At 28.6% G+C, this 19,514-nt stretch overlaps 1 protein-coding gene across 1 annotated transcript in view; it reads right to left on the reverse strand.

Moving 5' to 3' along the window:
• LOC100212478 (N-alpha-acetyltransferase 25, NatB auxiliary subunit) overlaps positions 1–19,514 on the reverse strand; it is a 78,499-nt gene that overhangs the window by 31,257 nt on the left and 27,728 nt on the right. The window contains exons 8-17 of the mRNA XM_065807955.1: positions 19,184–19,264; positions 14,903–15,014; positions 11,266–11,352; positions 10,500–10,627; positions 10,282–10,400; positions 9,431–9,493; positions 8,815–8,950; positions 1,029–1,118; positions 326–436; positions 167–236 (exon numbers count right to left, since the gene is read on the reverse strand). Coding sequence (XP_065664027.1) covers positions 167–236; positions 326–436; positions 1,029–1,118; positions 8,815–8,950; positions 9,431–9,493; positions 10,282–10,400; positions 10,500–10,627; positions 11,266–11,352; positions 14,903–15,014; positions 19,184–19,264 — 997 coding nt within the window. The remainder of the gene's footprint in view (positions 1–166; positions 237–325; positions 437–1,028; positions 1,119–8,814; positions 8,951–9,430; positions 9,494–10,281; positions 10,401–10,499; positions 10,628–11,265; positions 11,353–14,902; positions 15,015–19,183; positions 19,265–19,514) is intronic.

Consider the following 19,514-nt stretch of genomic DNA (forward strand, 5'->3'; position numbering starts at 1 on the left):
ATCAAATGAGGTAGCTAAAATGGTAGTAAAGACAAAGAAAACCCTAAACAATTAGGATTTTTTTAAATTACATGCTTAAGTGTAAACATGCTAAAATTTAATAATTTTAAAATAATATTCAAACACCAATTAGAAGCAAATAAAAAAAAAATTAAACAATATTTACCCTATGGAATCAAACATAACATATTTAATTTCAAGATCATCCAAAAAAAAATTGCTCACACTGTATACACCTAAAGTTAATTTCATATACAATATTGTTGTTGGTGAGTAAAAAAACTGAAATAAGAGTTATAAAAAAACAACAATAACTAAGGATTACCAAGATTTGAATACAAAAAGTTTAACAATAATTTATACTGAGCACTGGTTGGACTACTTTCAAGTGCTTCTTCAATAAAAAGCAAAACATGCCAAATCATTTTATCATCACCTAAACATATTGTTAAGTTTTTGTTATTACCTAAATAACCAGATGCAAAACTAAATGATACATAAATAAAGACTATATATTATACTAATGAATAATATAAAAATATAATAAAATATAAATATAAGTAATAATACACAATTATATAATAAACATTACATATAATGCATAATACACACAATATTATGAACTCAAAATATTTATTTTGATTTTTATCAATTATATGACAAAACCAAAACAAAATTAAGTGAGAGTATATTAAAAATATTTATATGATATATAAAAGTAAAAATAAGTATGTATTAAATGATAAAATACATCTACATAGTTTCATAGTGTTAAATGCACTTCAGTCTAAGGCAGCCAACACAAATTCTACAATTGACTTATGTTTTCCATCAATATGATATTGATGAAAATATCCAAATATTGGATACAGATGTCTTTAAGCTGTCAGCATAGTAGTGCCTGGTGTTGCACTACTTTATTAGAATTTTATATATTTTCTATTATATTAAATATTTAATATAAATTTCTAAATTCTGAATAAACAAATTTAAATTTCATTTCATTAAAATACTTATGAGATATTTACCACTAGTTTTATTAATATCCAGCAGAAGATAAGCAGCTAACAAGACTATAACATCTCCATATTGTGGCTCTGTAAAACTAGCATCACATCCTATAAAAAAAGAAATATATAAATGAATTTTTTAAAAATATGTTGAACACTTCATATAAATTTTAGTATTAAATTTTTCCAATTAGGCATGTGCACAAAATAAATGTGAAAGTAGAAATACTACTAAAAGAGTACTTATCAGTTTTTTTTATTTAGAACTAAATGATAATTTGAATACCTCAAAACTACTTGATGTTTTTTTTACTATAAAACTTTCAATTCTTTAATGTTTCAGTTAAGTTTTTTTTTTGTTTTTTGTTTAATAACTGCCCAATACTTTTTAATATATCTCAATTGTGAGAAGTTAAGAAAACTTAATGTCTTAGATACAAATTTACATCATATTTTTTATAATTGAAGCCAGTGTCAAGGTTAGAGTTGTCCTGGCAATTTGTTCAAGTAAAATGTTGGAATAATTTGTTGCAGTAATTGCAAAAGCTACTGAAGTTTGCTCCAGTATGATACCAGTCAGTAGTAAAATTATAATGATCACCTTGCTAATAGTAATATGTAATATAATACAATCTGCCTCATGTCCAACTGCCTTGTAGGAGTGGCGTTTCTAAACAAAAGCTAGGAGAAGTTAATTCTGCCTCTAAAATACAGATTGCCTCTTAGTTGAGTAAAAGCTAAAGATTGTGTATATATGACAGTATCACCATGTATAGTAGTTACATGAATGGTGATTCATTACTTGGTACTTATACAAATTAGTTTGAGTTAGAGCTTAGTTAGAGTAAAAGCAAAATATTTTAAAATATCGATTGCCTCTTAGTTAAGTAAACTTATACAATTTCACCAATGCTACTACTTGCTTTTTCCTTTAATTATGCTACTCATATAATATTATTATCATTATATTTAATTATGCTACTCATATATTATCATTATATTTAATTATGCTACTCATATATTATCTTTATCATGTCATATATTATAATACTAATCTAAATTCAGCTATTACATCTTTGGATCTTAATGTTAATAATATTGGATCTTAATGTTAATAATATTGGATCTTAATGTTAATAATAATAATAATAATAATAATAATAATAATAATAATAATAATAATAATAATATTCTTTATCTATTAACATTAACATCCAAAGATGTAATTGCTAAGGCTAAGCATGTGACTAATGCAGACACTGCATTAGTCACATGCTTGGCCTTGGCACTTAAGTATCAACTCACCTACATACTTTGAAACCAAACTCAAACCTTTAGACTATTCCTTTGTGTGCTTTCTCTTAGCACCTATTCAATCAATTATCTATACTTTGTTCTTTACCATTCTCTTTCTTCCTAAAACTGCACTCATTTTGATGTAGTTTTTGATCAAATTTACCAACCCCTTTCTATTTACCCCTCAGCCAATATTGATGATTTTTAAACTCAACACACTTAATGGCTTGGCTCAAGTTTGACTGACCTTGCTGGCTTTAAAATTCAAAATTTTTGTCTTCCTCAATCTCATATTTAGATAGTTAACTTTGAAACTTTTTTTTCGGACAACCCTAATCACTTACCACCATTAAAACCTTTATCTCTAATTCTTCTACAAGGTGAATCTGAACATATCTTATAATCCCACTTCTAATTACTGCCTTAAGAAAGAATTCTTTTTATGATGATCCATGGGCTAATGAGTGTGTCTCTGCCAAGAATTGTGCCTTCTTTATAACCTCCTGGATTCAGACAAGCATGGAAACTTTTATTCTATTTGTAACAAATCAAGAATCACTCTACCCTCTGGTTTTTTCCTCCTAGTTCTTGCAACTGCTATTGCCTAATTTAATTATCATTTTTTCATCTTTTTCAAAAAAATGTTTTATGGAGACCAAAGAACTTTATATTATTGCAAAAAATCAATGAATAATGCTTTTATCAGATGTTAAAGTCCATTATTTTCAGATTAATAAATCTTGTATTTTATTTCCATATCTAATATATGGATCTAATTCCCAACAAAAATACTTCCCTAACCAGGAAGATCCGGAAATGAAATTTTTCAAGGTTTGTCTCAGTGAAATTTTTTTTTTTGTACTGTGGCCATAAAATCAAAGTTTGTCCTCAATGTTGTCGTTTTTTAATAGTCTTCAGACCTAAGCAATTGAAATATTTAAGGGGTAAACAGATTTTAACTTAAGATTAAGGGGTAAACAGAATTTAAGGGGTAAACAGATTCTATCTGTTGACCAGCCTCGCACCCCTTCTTCATCTATTAGGCTGGCGCAGATGTATTTTTAATACATTGTTTCCAGTTTAGGATGTTGAATGCTGGATCTTCTTGACTCAATGCATGGGTTTGCTTGTGTCACTGTTTTTATGACTAGGCAACTCATTCTATTATCTCCTTATGAGGGTACAGCTCTAAAACTCAGTTTTATGGTTCTGAGGCCGGCTGGTAGTCAGGTTTCCCGAACTCTGTGGTAGCTCTCAGAGAGGCTGATTCCATCAACAGCTGAAAAATATCAAAGTATTAACAGTGCCATGTTGCGCATGGATGGTGTCCCTGTTTGTACTTTTGGTGTGCATTGCGGAGGCCACATTTGGAGCCCTTTGTTACGGCTTAGGGTTTATTAGTAGTAATGAGGCAATTGCTTGGGCTATTAAACGGTGTTCTGAGTACTATCTATGCTTTGAGTCAAGTTCTTCAATCTAATTTAAAAATGAATAAAGTACCAAAAACTATAAAACACAAAAAACCATCATCATCACCAAGTTCTCTAAACCTATCATTCACTAATATTCGTGGTCTTCGAAGTAACTTTTCTTCTGTTGAGTCTTATCTCTTGCAAAGTTCACCAGACCTACTTGCTCTTTGTGAGACTAATTTGAGTTCGGCTGTCTCATCTTGTGATCTTAGTGTTGATGGTTATCTTCCTCTGATTCGTAAAGACTCCAATAGCCACATGCTTGGCCTGGGCATTTACATTCGTAAGAATTCACCTGTTTGTCGTGAAACTAGGTTTGAATCCACAGACTATTCTTTCATGTGCTTTCGTTTAGCACCACTTCACGCTATTGCCTTTCTCTTTGTTCTATATCGCTCTCCTTCATCTCAAGACTGCACTCTTTTTGATGTTATTTCTGATCATATTGACCAAGCCCTCTCTCTTTATCCATCAGCTAATATAGTTGTTGTCGGTGACTTTAATGCTCACCACTCTGAATGGCTTGGCTCTAGTGTCAGTGACTCTGCAGGCATTAAAGCCCACAACTTTTGCCTTTCTCAATCCCTAACTCAAATAGTCAACTTTCCAACTCGCTTTCCTGACAACCCTAATCATTTACCTTCTCTACTTGACTTATGTCTTGTTTCTGATCCTAGTCAGTGCTCAGTTTCTCCACATTCACCCTTAGGTGCTTCTGATCACAGTTTGATCTCTTTAAAACTAATATCTCATTCTTCTTCATCACCAGAATACCCCTACTATCGAACCTCTTACAACTACAGTAAAGCTGACTGGGATTCTTTCCGTGATTTTCTTCGTGATGGCCCTTGGGTAGAAATCTTTCAACTTCCTGTCGACAAATGTGCTTCTTACATAACTTCGTGGATTCAGGCTGGCATGGAATCTTTTATTCCCTCTCGACGATTCCAGGTCAAGCCTCACTCTCCTCCATGGTTTTCCTCACACTGTGCTGCTGCGATTGCCTATCGAAACCGTTACTTCCATATTTATCAGCAAAACAATTCTCCAGAAAACAGACGTCTGTTTATTACTGCTAGAAACAACTGTAAAAAGGTTTTGTCTAACACCAAAACCCGCTATTCTCAGGTCATGAAATCTCGCATCTCATCTCAAAAATTAGGCTCTCGTGACTTCTGGAGAATCTTTAATAATATCAATAATAAGGGCAAATCTATAATTCCACCTCTCTTGTATGGTTCAGACTTTGTCACCTCACCTAAAGACAAAGCCGAACTGTTTGCTAAAAACTTTTCATCAATGTCATCTCTTGATTCCACTAATTGCGTTCTACCTGATATTGCCAACAAACAGGTTGATTCATTGCTTGACATTCATATCACTTCAGCATCTGTATCTAAAGCGATTTCCTGTCTAGACTCTTCTACAGCTTGTGGCCCAGACAACATACCTGTTATTGTCTTGCAGAAGTGTTCTCCAGAGCTGTCGTCTATACTCTCAAAACTATTCAACAAGTGCTTATCAGAGTCTTGTTTTCCAGCCTGCTGGAAAGCCGCATCTGTTATCCCTATCTTCAAAAATTCTGGGGAGCGATCTGATTCGTCTAACTACCGTCCCATAAGTCTTCTTCCTATCATAAGCAAGGTTTTTGAATCTCTAATTAACAAACACCTAATTTCTCATCTTGAATCTAATAACTTACTTTCTGACCATCAATATGGATTTCGATCTTCTCGTTCTACAGCTGATTTGCTAACAGTAATAACTGACAGGTTTTATCGTGCATTAGATGAAGGTGGAGAGGTTAAGGCCATCGCTCTTGACATTTCAAAAGCGTTTGATAAAGTTTGGCATGCTGGTCTTCTCCATAAGCTTTCTTCTTATGGTGTATCCGGCAACATCTTTAAGATCATTGAATCCTTCCTTTCCAATCGTAGCATAAAAGTTGTCCTCGATGGACAACACTCTTCTTCTTATTCTGTAACTTCAGGGGTTCCTCAAGGTTCTATCCTTGGCCCTATACTCTTTTTAATTTACATTAACGATCTTCCAGATATCCTCACATCTAAGGTGGCATTGTTTGCTGATGATACTACCATTTATTCTTGTCGTGATAAGAAACCAACACCCTCTGATTGCCTGGAGGGGGCATTTGAGCTTGAAAAGGATCTCACTTCTGCTACAGCATGGGGCTCACAGTGGCTGGTGAACTTTAATTCAGATAAAACTCAATTTTTTTCAGCCAATCGTTATCGCAATAATTTAGATCTTCCTATATTTATGAACGGTGATGTACTCGATGAGTCACCTACTCTTCATCTTCTAGGATTAACTCTTACTTCCAATCTTTCTTGGAAACCATATATCAAATCGGTTGCAAAATTAGCATCTGCTAAGGTTGCATCTCTTTATCGAGCTCGCCACTTTCTTACTCTGGATTCTATTCTCTACCTCTATAAATCTCAAATCCGGCCTTGTATGGAATACTGTTGCCATATCTGGGGCGGATCTTCTGGTGATGCCCTTTCTCTTTTAGACAAGGTGCAAAAACGCATTGTAAACATAGTTGGACCTGCTCTTGCAGCCAACCTTCAACCATTATCACATCGTCGTAATGTTGCTTCTCTTTCTCTTTTCTACAAATACTATAATGGGCACTGCTCGAAAGAGCTAGCGTCTCTTGTGCCATCTACTAAAATTCATTCTCGTGTTACTCGTCATTCAATTAAGTGTCATCCTTTTTCTGTGACTGTTCCTAAGTGCTCCAAAAAGGCTTATTCGTCTAGTTTTTTTCCTCGAACATCAGCTCTTTGGAATTCGCTTCCTTCATCTTGCTTTCCTGATTCATATAATTTGCAATCTTTTAAATCGTCCATCAATCGTTATCTTGCTCTACAATCTTCATCTTTTCTCTTACAGTAACTTCCACCTTTAATTAGTGGCTGCTTGCAGCCTTGTTGGAAGCGAAGATGTTTAAAAAAAAAAAAAAAAAAAAAAAATATAACACTTTGAATCCAAAGACAAAAGCTGGTTTATTATATTAAACTGTTATAGCCATAAGCAAAGTGGAGTGTACATAAATTAACTGATACAGCCACATACAGTGACATGTAGATACATTGACTAAGTGCTTTGGATTAGGCAGGCAATATTTAAATTATAAGAAAGTTTTGTATTTATTACAGCCTTGCATTTTAGTGCTTAATTTAAATTTAGATATACATGGTGAATGTATGACATCACCATGTATATCTAAATTTAAATAAAGCACTAAATTATATATACATGGGTGGATGTATACAAGATATCAATGTCAGGGTAAATGACAAATTTTACAACTTTATATTTTTATAAAACTTTTTGGCTAAAATTTAACATTTTAAAATGCACTAATATACTTCTTTTCTAACTTAAGTTCAGGATTTGATTTAAAAAATTTCAAATCAAAACTTATATTTAACAATACCTAGTAAATATCTAATTTCAACTTTCGTGAAAATATTTTATATGCAGCGTAAGCATGGGTGGTATTTATTGGGTGGAACGCAAAAAATCCAGTCAATTTTGAATTAAAATTTATCTAAAACTATAAAAGGAATTTAAAATTAAAATTCCAAATTAATGTCTTTGCGCAACTAAAGGCCCTTCTTAGAATACCAAGAAGCACCCAAAAGAAACATTAACATTTATGTTTTTTTATAAGCATTATTAGTATATTTTTATAAGTATTTTTATAAGCATTATTTTGTTATTTCACCTCCCCAAGGCCCAGAAGGCCACTAAAGATAAGGAGGCTACTTAATTGTCGTTATAACCCTCTCTCAACTCTATAACTCCGAAACACGAACCTTAGCGAACAAGGCCGCTGTGTGGAGAAACAAGTTGAGCGCGGTACTACCAGGGACGTGGTGGGGATCGAAATCAGAACCTCTCGCTTATGAAGCGAGCGCTCTACCACTACACCACTACCGCATTTATACTTTTATTTTAACATTTTTTTAGCACAATTTGGACATTAGCACATGAAGTCTTGAATTTTCCCAGCTAGATCTCTCTGAATCTTTTTTCAGATGTCTTGATACAGAACTGAGAATCAACTTTATCTTTGTAGATTTACAGAAAATATTTCTTCCATTTTCTATTGATGCTCTATATAGTCTTAAACTATGACCATAGATTTTAGCATACTAAAATGTATGTTTTGCAATCATATGACATTTAGTTGATGGATGTTTAATCTATTAATACACTTTGTTTTTTACAATTTGTTTTTGCAACACTACATCAATCTTTGATTTATAATAATGAAGTAACGTTTTGTTTTAGAAAAAGTATGAAATTTTCTAATGAAAAATTTCATACTTTTTTTTGTTTTAGAAAAAGTATGAAGATTTTAAATTAGAGAAAACAAGATTTTTTTTTTTTGTTCTTCTGTTACAAGACATAGCTGTTAGTTATCATAATAACTTATGGTTAGTGTATGGTAAAGTAAAATATTGTAGATATTGTTCAGTCCTATTTTTTATATTATATATATATATTATATATATATATATATATATATATATATATATATATATATATATATATATATATATTATATATATATATATATTATATATATATATATTATATATATATATATATATTATATATATATATATATTATATATATAATATATATATATATTATATATATATATATATATTATATATATATATATATTATATATATATATATATATTATATATATATATATATATATATATATATATATATATATATATATATATATATATATATATATATATATATATATATATATATATATATATATATATATATATATATATATATATATATATATATATATATATATATATATATAGTCACTATTTTTATATAGCTATTTTTTGCTTTCTTTGGTCCTGCATTGTAAGTAACCCGGCTAGTGAGCATTTTCATTTTCATTTTATACTTCATAAATTGTTAAATAATTCAAAAGGATTTTAGTCTATGAACTTAAAAAACTCACCTAGTTGTATTACCTCCTTGTATTTTTTCATATATGATTTAGCTTTAAGAAATTTCCCATCCCGAGAAATATTTTTATAAAAACCAAACTGACATGTAAAGCACTCGATACACGCTTCTCTCATAAAACATTCCATCTAAAAATAAATCTTTTTTTAATTAAACAATAAACTAAGTAGTAAAAATACATTGGTTAAAGGGCTACACTAACTGAAAAGAGGTCTTATGATTGAGTACTGTTCTATCCCGCTTAGTACTGCTATTAAAACAGAATAAACTTCCAATATTTGAAAAAATATATATATATATATATATTCGGGCCCAGAAATCACTATGTTTAGTTTCGAATCGAATCACGATTCGAAGCAAGTCTTGATTCGCAAATCTAATTAAATCAAATTAAATCACATAATTAAGACCAATAAACATTTTGAGGAAATTTTAACTAAAACATAGATATCCTCAAAATGCTGATTTGATTCGAAATTCGACTCGATTTGGGAATCAACGCCTGATGCGATTCAGATTTGATACCAAAAAAGGCGATTTGCAAGGCCCTAATATATATATATAAATTGTTAAACATAAACATAAAATAATAAGTATGTAAGAAAAACCTTTTTTTTTACAGTGGCAGATTCATTTGGAGATTTCACAGATTCTCTAAAAGCTTCTATAAACTTAAAATAAAAATAGTTTTATGAAATATTTTTAAAAAATAACACAACATTTTTTATTCAAAACATGTTTTGTAACAGTTATATTTTTAAAATATTAAATTTTACAATAAAATTCAGGAAAAATTTTTTTTTCCAACAATATTTTTTATTCATGCAGCCCTAGGAATTAAGCTCAGCATTCGGCAATGCCAACATAACTACCAACCTCAAAGTGTTTAAGGTCGGTAAAAAATCGTCGATCTTGTTTTTATGTTTTATGGTAACCTCTTGGTGTCAAATTTTTTTTGCCAACCTGATGCTAACAGTTTGAGGTTGGCAATAAATTGCTGACCTTAATTTTCCTAATTTCAAGGGTTGTTCTTGACACATTTTTTAATATGATTTTCAAAATAAATTTTTATTTTCAAAATATTTAATTTTACAATAAAACTCTGGAATATCAAAATTGTTTTTATTTTTTCAAATATAACAGAGTTTTATGATAAAATCAAATCTTTTAAAAATGCAATAATTATAGAACAGGTCAAGAATGAAAAATATTGTCTTATTTTCAAAAGTATTTCTTTAGAAGAAACACTAAATTAAAATTTAGTGTTTCTTCTAATGAAAGCAGTGATTAAATTAAAGAAACACTACACATTCACAGGCGTTCTCAACATAGTAAAAACCAATAATATTACAAATTTAAAATTATATCTTAAAAAATTATAATAAAACAACAACAACAAAATTTTCACAAATGACAATATTTTCATTTTTTTTAGTTTTAAAATTAAAATATTTTTTACCTTCTCTTTTTCTTTATACTTTAAAATATTTGCATACTGTCTAAGGTCACTAAAACAACAAGGCTTTGAGCCAAATTTTTGAACATATTCAATAAGGCAGTTTAAATATTCTTCTTCACCTAAATAATAAAAAGTGGAATTCTTTTCTAAAAGCTTTAACTGAAATTATATTTTAAAGTCACAGAAGAAAATAATATGGGAAGAAAAAAACTATATACCAGATTTTAAATAAAAATGTTTATAGAACTCTATTTTGGCAAGATGTGGTCCACGAATCAAAGGGCTTTGAGCAGAAAGCATGTCAAGAGTTTTCTTTACATCAGCATTATAGTCCTGATGAGCATATCTAACAAAACATCAGGTATAAAATTTTATAAATGTGAATTTAATAACACAAGATTTTAAAATTTAAAGTTTTATCAATAAATGACAAAAATATCTAAAACATGAATAAGCCTGCACCTTGCAAACACTAAAACCTTTAGAAAAGTACCAGAACTGCTTTTATTTTTTAACATTTTTTGCAGTTAATTTAACAAATTTTGGCATATTCAATTGATAAAATAATTTTAAAAAAATACACTATCACAGTGCACATTTTTTAAAGATGCACAACTTATAGTCCTAGGTACAATTTTTACTTTAGGTGCATATATATGTATATATACATATATATGTATATATACATATATATGTATATATACATATATATGTATATATACATATATATGTATATATACATATATATGTATATATACATATGTATAAATACATATATATGTATGTATATATACATATATGTATATATATGTATATATACATATATGTATATATATAGTCAATTTATGTACACTCCACTGAGCTTAAGGCTATATCATTCAAAGTTTGTACCCTTTGCAAAAAAAAAAAAAAAATAATATCACATTTAATTTTTAACTAAATTAAATATTTTCGTGTTATAAGTACTACCATCTAAAAACTTACTTGTCATCTGTTACATTTGAATGGTCAAAATTATTTAATTCAAGAAATGATTGAATATATATTTGATATATATTCCATTGATCAGGGCTAAAATAATAAAATAAATAAGAAATTCAATCAAATTTAATACAGCTTTTTACAGAACAAAAAAAAAATATTAATATATATATATATATATATATATATATATATATATATATATATATATATATATATATATATATTATGTGGTGCTTAAAACAACTTTTTGTCAGCTAGCTTGTGTTTGTAATGTGTTCTTTAAAATATTAATTTTGTAAATGTGTTCTTTATAAAATAATACTAGATTTTAAAAAATATTGAATAAAATTTTTTTTTAGCTGTGCCACAAGATCCTTAAACATCAAGCAGGTCCCTAATATAATGGTCCTCAAATAATGTGAAATTATATAAAATTTCAAAAATAATTATTATTTTATAAAAAAAAATTACATTTAAAAAAATCTTGTTGAATTTCTTATATTGTTTTAACTCTTTATTGGATAGGACTGCAAAATGGCGGAATTCTTTATTAAATCCAAATCTAATGATAATCAATATCTAATCAGTTATTACGACTCTACCAACTGGCTGTTATGAGCGTTGACGGTTCATTTTTGGTGCAAACCATAACACATTTATGGTTTAGCAGTTACTAAAAGCACCTTGCTATTATTTCTGAAACACATTTTTGATATTAAAGAAACACTCAACTACTATCAAATATAAGAAACACTTTAATCTTCATCAATTAGCGTTTTTGATATGTTTTATCGAACATGTTAATAATATGCATATTTTGTAACAATTGTTTAATTGTTAAATTAAAAATATATATATATTAGAAAAATCTTATCAGTGAAATAATAAATTTATACTAAGTTATAAAAATAAACAACATTTAATTAAATATATGCTGTTTGCTTATCAATAAAAACACAGTTTTATTTAGATAATAAAATGAAGAAAGGAAGAAAAATATGCAAACTTAAATGAAGCCATTCAATATATTTTGAAGCCAGGTTATAAGTCTGAGCTTTCAAATTTGGAACTTAGTAGTGATGAAGAGCCTGATAATAATCTATAAGTCATTAACCCTATAAATGACGAGATAAGTTTACGTAAAAAAGATTTATGTATGACTGAAGATATTCTTTTGGAAGATGAAATATTTATTGTATTTACAAATTTAGATAAGCTAATTACAAACAAGCAAACTTCTTTATTTGTCTTACCAAAGGCAATAACACAATAATCATTTTCACAATATTCGTTTTCATTCTTTTTATGTTAAACAATTGTACTAATTTTTTTAAGGTTTGTATTTTTGAACCATAATTAGTATCTGCTAAGGTTGCATCTCTTTATTGAGCTCAACACTTTCTTACTCTGGATTCTGTTCTCTATCTCTATAAATCTCAAATCAGGCCTTGTATGGAATACTGTTGCCATATCTGGAGCGGATCTTCTAATGATGCCCTTTCTCTTTTAGACAAGGAGCAAAAATGTGTTGTAAATATAAATGGACCTGCTCTAGCAGCCAACCTCCACCCATTATCACACGTTGTAATGTTGCTTCTCTTTCTCTTTTCTACAAATACTTTAATGGGCACAGCTCTAAAGAGCTAGTGTCTCTTGTGTTATCTACAAAAATTCATTCTTGTGTTACTCATTATTCAATTAAGTCTCATTCTTTTTCTGTGACTGTTCCTAAGTGCTCCAAAAACTCTCATTTCTCTAGTTTTTTCCTCGAACATCAGTTCTTTAGAATTCGTTTCCTTCGTCTTGCTTTCTTGATTCATATAATTTGCAATACTTTAAGTCGTCCATCGACCATTATCTTGCTCTACAATCTTCATCTTTTCTCTTCCAGTAACTTCCAACTCTAATTAGTGGTTACTTACAGCCTTGTTGGAAGCGAAGATGTTTAAAAAAAAAAAAATTTATTTTGTTATTTTTTCTTAACAGTACATAACCATCAAATGGAAAAAAAGCTAACTTTGACTATGTTCCTGTTAAAGATTTGTTGTTAAAGATTAAAGATTAGATTAAAGATTTAAAGTTTGTTGTTTTTAGGAAAATGTTTTTTTGGGAAAATGTTTTTTTGGGAAAATGTTTTTCAAAAAAGATTTTCCTATGTTGGTGCTACTGTTTTTGCTAAATGGAGGTTTAAACCTAATGATGTTGCATGCTCGGTTCCATTATTGAGTTACATTACTTTAGAATTATATATTAGACTACATTTATAACCAGACTACTTTTATTACTAAAAACTGCCAAGATATAAACCAACCTCAACCTTGTTATAAAATTGTGAAATTTGAAAAAGGAGAAATATTCCTACCAGCTCTCAAACCTCTGCACTGTTGGGTGTTAAGTGGTTTAGAGGTTTGTGAGCTGATATGCAATGTTGGCCATGCAAACATCAAATAAACTATTTGATTGCTTTATCCAAACCTGATCATTATTTAAAAGCAAAGACTTTCTTGAATGAAAAACTATTGATATGTTCTCTTCATTTAAATTAGGTGTTGTTCCGCAAAATAGATAGAGTTTTTTAGAAGTCTTTCGCTGATAAAAGGGTAGAAGTCAATAATATCAAAAATTAATAATTTAAAAAGGTTTTCTTTTAGCACAAAGAGAAACTGAGTCCAAGCTAGGGTCAGAGACAAATCAAAAAAAAGTGAAGAAAAGTTATTAGAGTTATCTTCATAATAAGTCACAAACTTTCTATGCAAGAAATAAAAAAGACAAAACATTTTAAGCTTAAGAACTAGCAAGGTCAGTGGTACTAGAGTCAAACTGTTCAACGTGATCAACATTACTGTATGATAAAGAGAATGAGCTTGGTCAATTTGATTAGAAACATTAGACTGCATTCTTGAGAAGAAAGAAAACAATAAGGAACAAAAACAAAGGTCACTGAGTGAAGAGCTGTTAAGCAAAAACACAAAACAATCTAGAAGATTCTAAACTGGTGTCATGATAAATTAGTGAACTTATACATGAGTGTAAGCCCAATCATGTGACTATTGGAGTCTTTTTGAATCAAAAGATAATAGCCCTTAACTCTAAAATCTGAATATGAAACTGAAAATCTGAAGATGAAACAGTCAGGTCTGGTGAATTTCTCGAAAGGTAAAATTTAATGGATGAAAAATTATTTCAAAGCTTTGTTAATACTCTGATAACTAACCTTTATTTAATAGAGTGAGTTAATAGAGCCTCTCTGAGAGTTGCCACAAAGCTCAATAAACCTTACTACCAGTTGGGTTATGAGCCATAACCACTACCAAGAAGACACAAGGCTGCAAGACTATTCAACAGAAATTATTTACTTTCCCCTTTTTTCTACAAAAAAAAAAAGAAAAACTAAAAACTTTTTTTTACAAGAAATTATTTGAATACAAAGAAACAGTCCGTAGTAGCAACAATAACAAAGACTGGACTTAAGTTTTTAGTTTTAAGATATCACAGGTTTGGATAATTTCAAATGCACTAATGTAAAAAATAACTAATTTAATAATATCTTACTAAGACAAAACCACGATTATATTCATTTATATAATTCACATTCTTTAATTATATTATATTTATATTCAATAAATTTAATACTCACCACTTACTAAGTAGACTTTGAGCTTTTATATAAACTTCACTCCAAAGTTTAAGATTTTTCAAATACTCAATTTCTTTCTCATACTTTTCATTAAAAATACATTTGAGTTTGTCTGAAAAATAAAAATCAAATATATCTATTCAAGATTATATATATATATAAACATTTATCAAACCTCGGTATTAGGGTCGGCATTCTGCAATGCCAACTTAACTGCAACTTAGAAGTGTTTGAGGTTGGAAAAAAATTGCCAAACTCATTTTTATGTTTTATGGTCAAACCTTTGTTTTACATTTTTTCTGCCCACCTGATACAGATTAATGTTAGCAATTTGCAGACCTTATTTTTCCTAATTCCTAGGGCTGACGTGTGTGTATATATATATATATATATATATATATATATATATATATATATATATATATATATATATATATATATATATATATATATATATATATATATACACACACAGGCCTTGGCGGGAGACTAGAGCTTTAGCTCTCGCTCACGCCCACAGTTTCCTAAAATATTTTGCGGGAGCAATTTACAGCTCTCCTAAAAAATTTTTTTTTCTCTCAAAAGCTGAATTATCATTGTGACTAAAATGAAAAAAGTCAAAAAAATTCAATTAATAGGATAAACAATAGGCATGGTTTTTGCAACAACAAAAAATTTTATGTCTAAAGAATTCTTTATGCTTGTACGAAGCAGAGAAGCAGCTTGTTTTAGGAGAGCATTTTTCTGCTTTTGCGCTTATTTACTCCGGCCAAGGCCTGTATACATATATATAAGTGATGTACCGATGAAAATGGCTAATTTTGCTAATAATAAGGTTTAATGTATGTATATAGAGGTATTACATCAATATTAGGTATGTAATTTGCATATATAAGTTGCGTCTATGCACCAGTAGTGGTTTGGCCTATTAGCTAATGCTGATGCTTCAACCAATGGCAAATAATCAACATATCAGCCAATTAATCAGTCAATTATCGGTCGATAGCACTCTGTTGCGAGTCAGGCTACTTGTTTCAGAGTGTTTTTATTCTTAAAAAATAAAATTAAAACATTAAGAATGTTTTTAAAAACATTCTAGTCTTTCAATTTGTGGTTTTGTGGTTTAATTACTTCCCATAATTAAATTAATGTATTTTGACATAATCTAACCTTAATTTTGTCAGCTTTAATACCACAAACAAGCAAAGAGCCATTTTTTACCACAAACACACTTTCTTACCCGTAAATTATAGGAATATATAAATATATATACATATATATATATACATATACATATATATACACACACACACACACACACACACACACACACACACACACACACACACACACACACACACACACATATATAGTTCTATAGATTGTTGCATTTGGGAGTACGGAAGGAAAAAAATGATTCTTATGCCAACTAATACGTCACTTTTAACTACTTTTGACTTTCGTCCGACATTTGCATGTTGTCAGAAAGTTAGAACCATTAATTTAATTACAAATTAATTGTTTTTTAAAAAAACCGCAAAAACGCAAATTTAATTGACCGGAATGTTTTTAAAACATTCCGAATGTTTTTAAAACATTCCGAATGTTTTTAAAACATTCCGAATGTTTTTAAAACATTCCGAATGTTTTTAAAACATTCCGAATGTTTTTAAAACATTCCGAATGTTTTTAAAACATTCTTAATGTTTTTAATAATATAAACAATGTTTTTACTTTTTTAATAAAATGTTTTTATTTTTATTTTTTTTAATAAAATGTTTTTATTTTTATTTATTTTTACTGTAAATCATGCACGGAGTGTTGCTACATCGACTATCTTATAGCTTGACTCACAACGGAGTGCTGCTACATCGACTGACAAATAGCCTGACTCGCAACAGAGTACTGCTACATCGACTATCTTATAGCCTGACACTCAAGGGAGTGTTGCTACATCGACTGGGAGTTTGACTGGGGCAGGGAGTATATCAAGTTATAAAAAAAAAAATTCTGGTCTTGCATTTTAGTTTTTACTTTTTGTCAACAAAATAAAGAAAAACTTTCTGACAACCAGTTAGGGGTTATATATATATATACATATATATATACATATATATATATATATATATATATATATATTATATATATATATATATATATATATATATATATATATATATATATATATATATATATATATGTATGTATGTATGTATGTATATATATATATATATATATATATATATATATATATATAAAGTATGTAAATATTGCTTGAAACTATAAGAGAAAAACTATTCCTGGCAATTTTTCTGAGCAGAGGATGTTATTGGCAATCGACTACGTAAAATTAAAAGAAATGTCATTGAGAAAAGCTTTGAAACTTAATGTAAATAAAGATGCTTTACACAGAAGGATTCAAAGAAAATTAGAGAATCAGTTAACTACATAAAATAAAAATGGATTCAGTTTATAATGAATTGTCCATAAGCAAAATTTAACGAATTAATACAAGTTTAAACCTCACCAAATTTTTAGCTGTGATGAATCAGGCATTAAAACTGTACAAACCTGTTAAAGTTTTAACAAAAAAAAAGGAAAACAATGTGTTTCCTCTGTAACTAGAGGTGAACGGGTTGTAACAACAACCATTTTTTATGCTTTGAACGTGACTGGACAATTTATTTCACCAATGATGATTCTAAGTGAAAGTAAATGAAATTAGAACTCATAGATTATGCTCCCACTGGAACAATTGAAGGATGCTCTTAAAATGGCTATATTACAACTGATCTGTTTATAGAGTATATATAATATAGAATGTAAACTATGGTTGTGTGGGCATCCAGGAAAAAAATAACAAATGATCAATTTGGAGATATAATTTCTTAAGCCGATCATAAAGCTGCTTCTGTAGAAGTTGAATGTTCTGGCTTTCATAGATCTGGAATTAATCCTTTGTTTCAGGATATAACTGCAGACACTGTGTTTAATAATGACAAAAGCTCTGATGACATCTTACATAAAACTGATAAAATTGAATTTCAAGTTAATTCAAGCACCTTATTACCATTGTCGTCAGGGTGATAAGAAAATATTGATTTTAATATAGTAAAAGCTTTTCTATTATTTTAGCTATTCCAAAGATCACTTTACCACCAAGTAAAGGAGAAAAATCACAGATAATAACAATATCACAGAAAATCACTATTTGAATCCTCTGAAAAATCAAAAAAGTTAAAAGAACAAAGAGTAGAAAATAATGTTCATTTCAAAAAACTGGTGAAGCAATATGTAATTTATGTGACAAGTGACAGTGTGTTTGATTATATGATTGACTAGTGACAGTTTGATTATATATTATACTTGCTTGATTATATATTATTATTAGTTCCTTTTTTAAAATTTGTTTGGCTTGTATTAGATAAATTAGTGCTTAAGTGTCTTATTATTTTCAAAATGGTTGCTAATTAAAATTTACTAGTTTACTAATAATTAAAATTTACTAATTTGCTAACGGTTGCTAATTCTTCTCAAAATTTACAACGAAATTCTAAACAATAACAGCATAGGTTCAAAAAACCTCTCAAAATCTTAATTAAAAACTAATGTTACATTTATATTTAAATGTTTTTATCACATCAAATCACTATTAAATCAGAATTTAAATAAGTAGACAATTAATTTAAAACCTAATATATTCTGAGAAGCATATTTCTATTATTACCTTCTGCTACTTGTACAATGTTTTAATATGTACTTTTTTTTTTAATCGAATTTTTAAAATTTGATTGTGACACATTAATTAGAAAAAAATTTGAAATGATATCCCTGCTTCTCTAAAATTGAAAAATAAGTAAAAAAAAAAAGTTGCTATATATATTTACATATAACAAATGACTGAAATTAACATTCTATTACATCAAGTTCACACTGGTATTTAAATTTTTTTCTGATTGTAGGCAAATTTTTAAAACTTATGCCATTCAAATTCAAATGTACCACTAAATGTTTTCTCTGTTATTCATTGGGCAAAACGCCTAGTGATACACTTAGTGGATTTTTACTTTATATATCTTTACTTAATTACTTTTCATAAACCCCTCAAAAAAGTCAAGCTAGTCGAAAAATATGTTCTCAAGTACATTAAACAATCTTTTTCTAAATAAAACAACTTTATTTACAGTTAAAAACTTATAGCTACTTTGAAAATATGTTTCTTTATTGGAAATAAAACTCCATTTTAAAATGCTCCATAAAACAAATTAAAAAATGTATTACCTCCTAAATCACTTTGAATGACAGATAAGAGTTCTTCATACTTCCCAAGTTCTTCAAGTATTAAGAGATATAAACGAACTTCTAAACAATAAAAAAACATTAAATAATACTTTATTGTAAACCATCATCACCTTGACAACTTTATTGTAAATCATCATCATCATCATCTTGACATCCTAGTTTTTGCACTTGTACCAATTGTTACAAATGACCAAAATTTCTCGTAATGCTATTTCTCCACAAATACGTTCAAAATACAATAATCAACAATAAATACACAACATTGAGCATAATTTTTTCTTAAATAAAGTTTTATCATGTTGCCTGTAAT

The sequence above is a fragment of the Hydra vulgaris genome, chromosome 10, assembly GCF_038396675.1.
Source record: "Hydra vulgaris chromosome 10, alternate assembly HydraT2T_AEP".
In the NCBI taxonomy this organism is placed as follows: Eukaryota; Metazoa; Cnidaria; class Hydrozoa; order Anthoathecata; family Hydridae; genus Hydra; species Hydra vulgaris.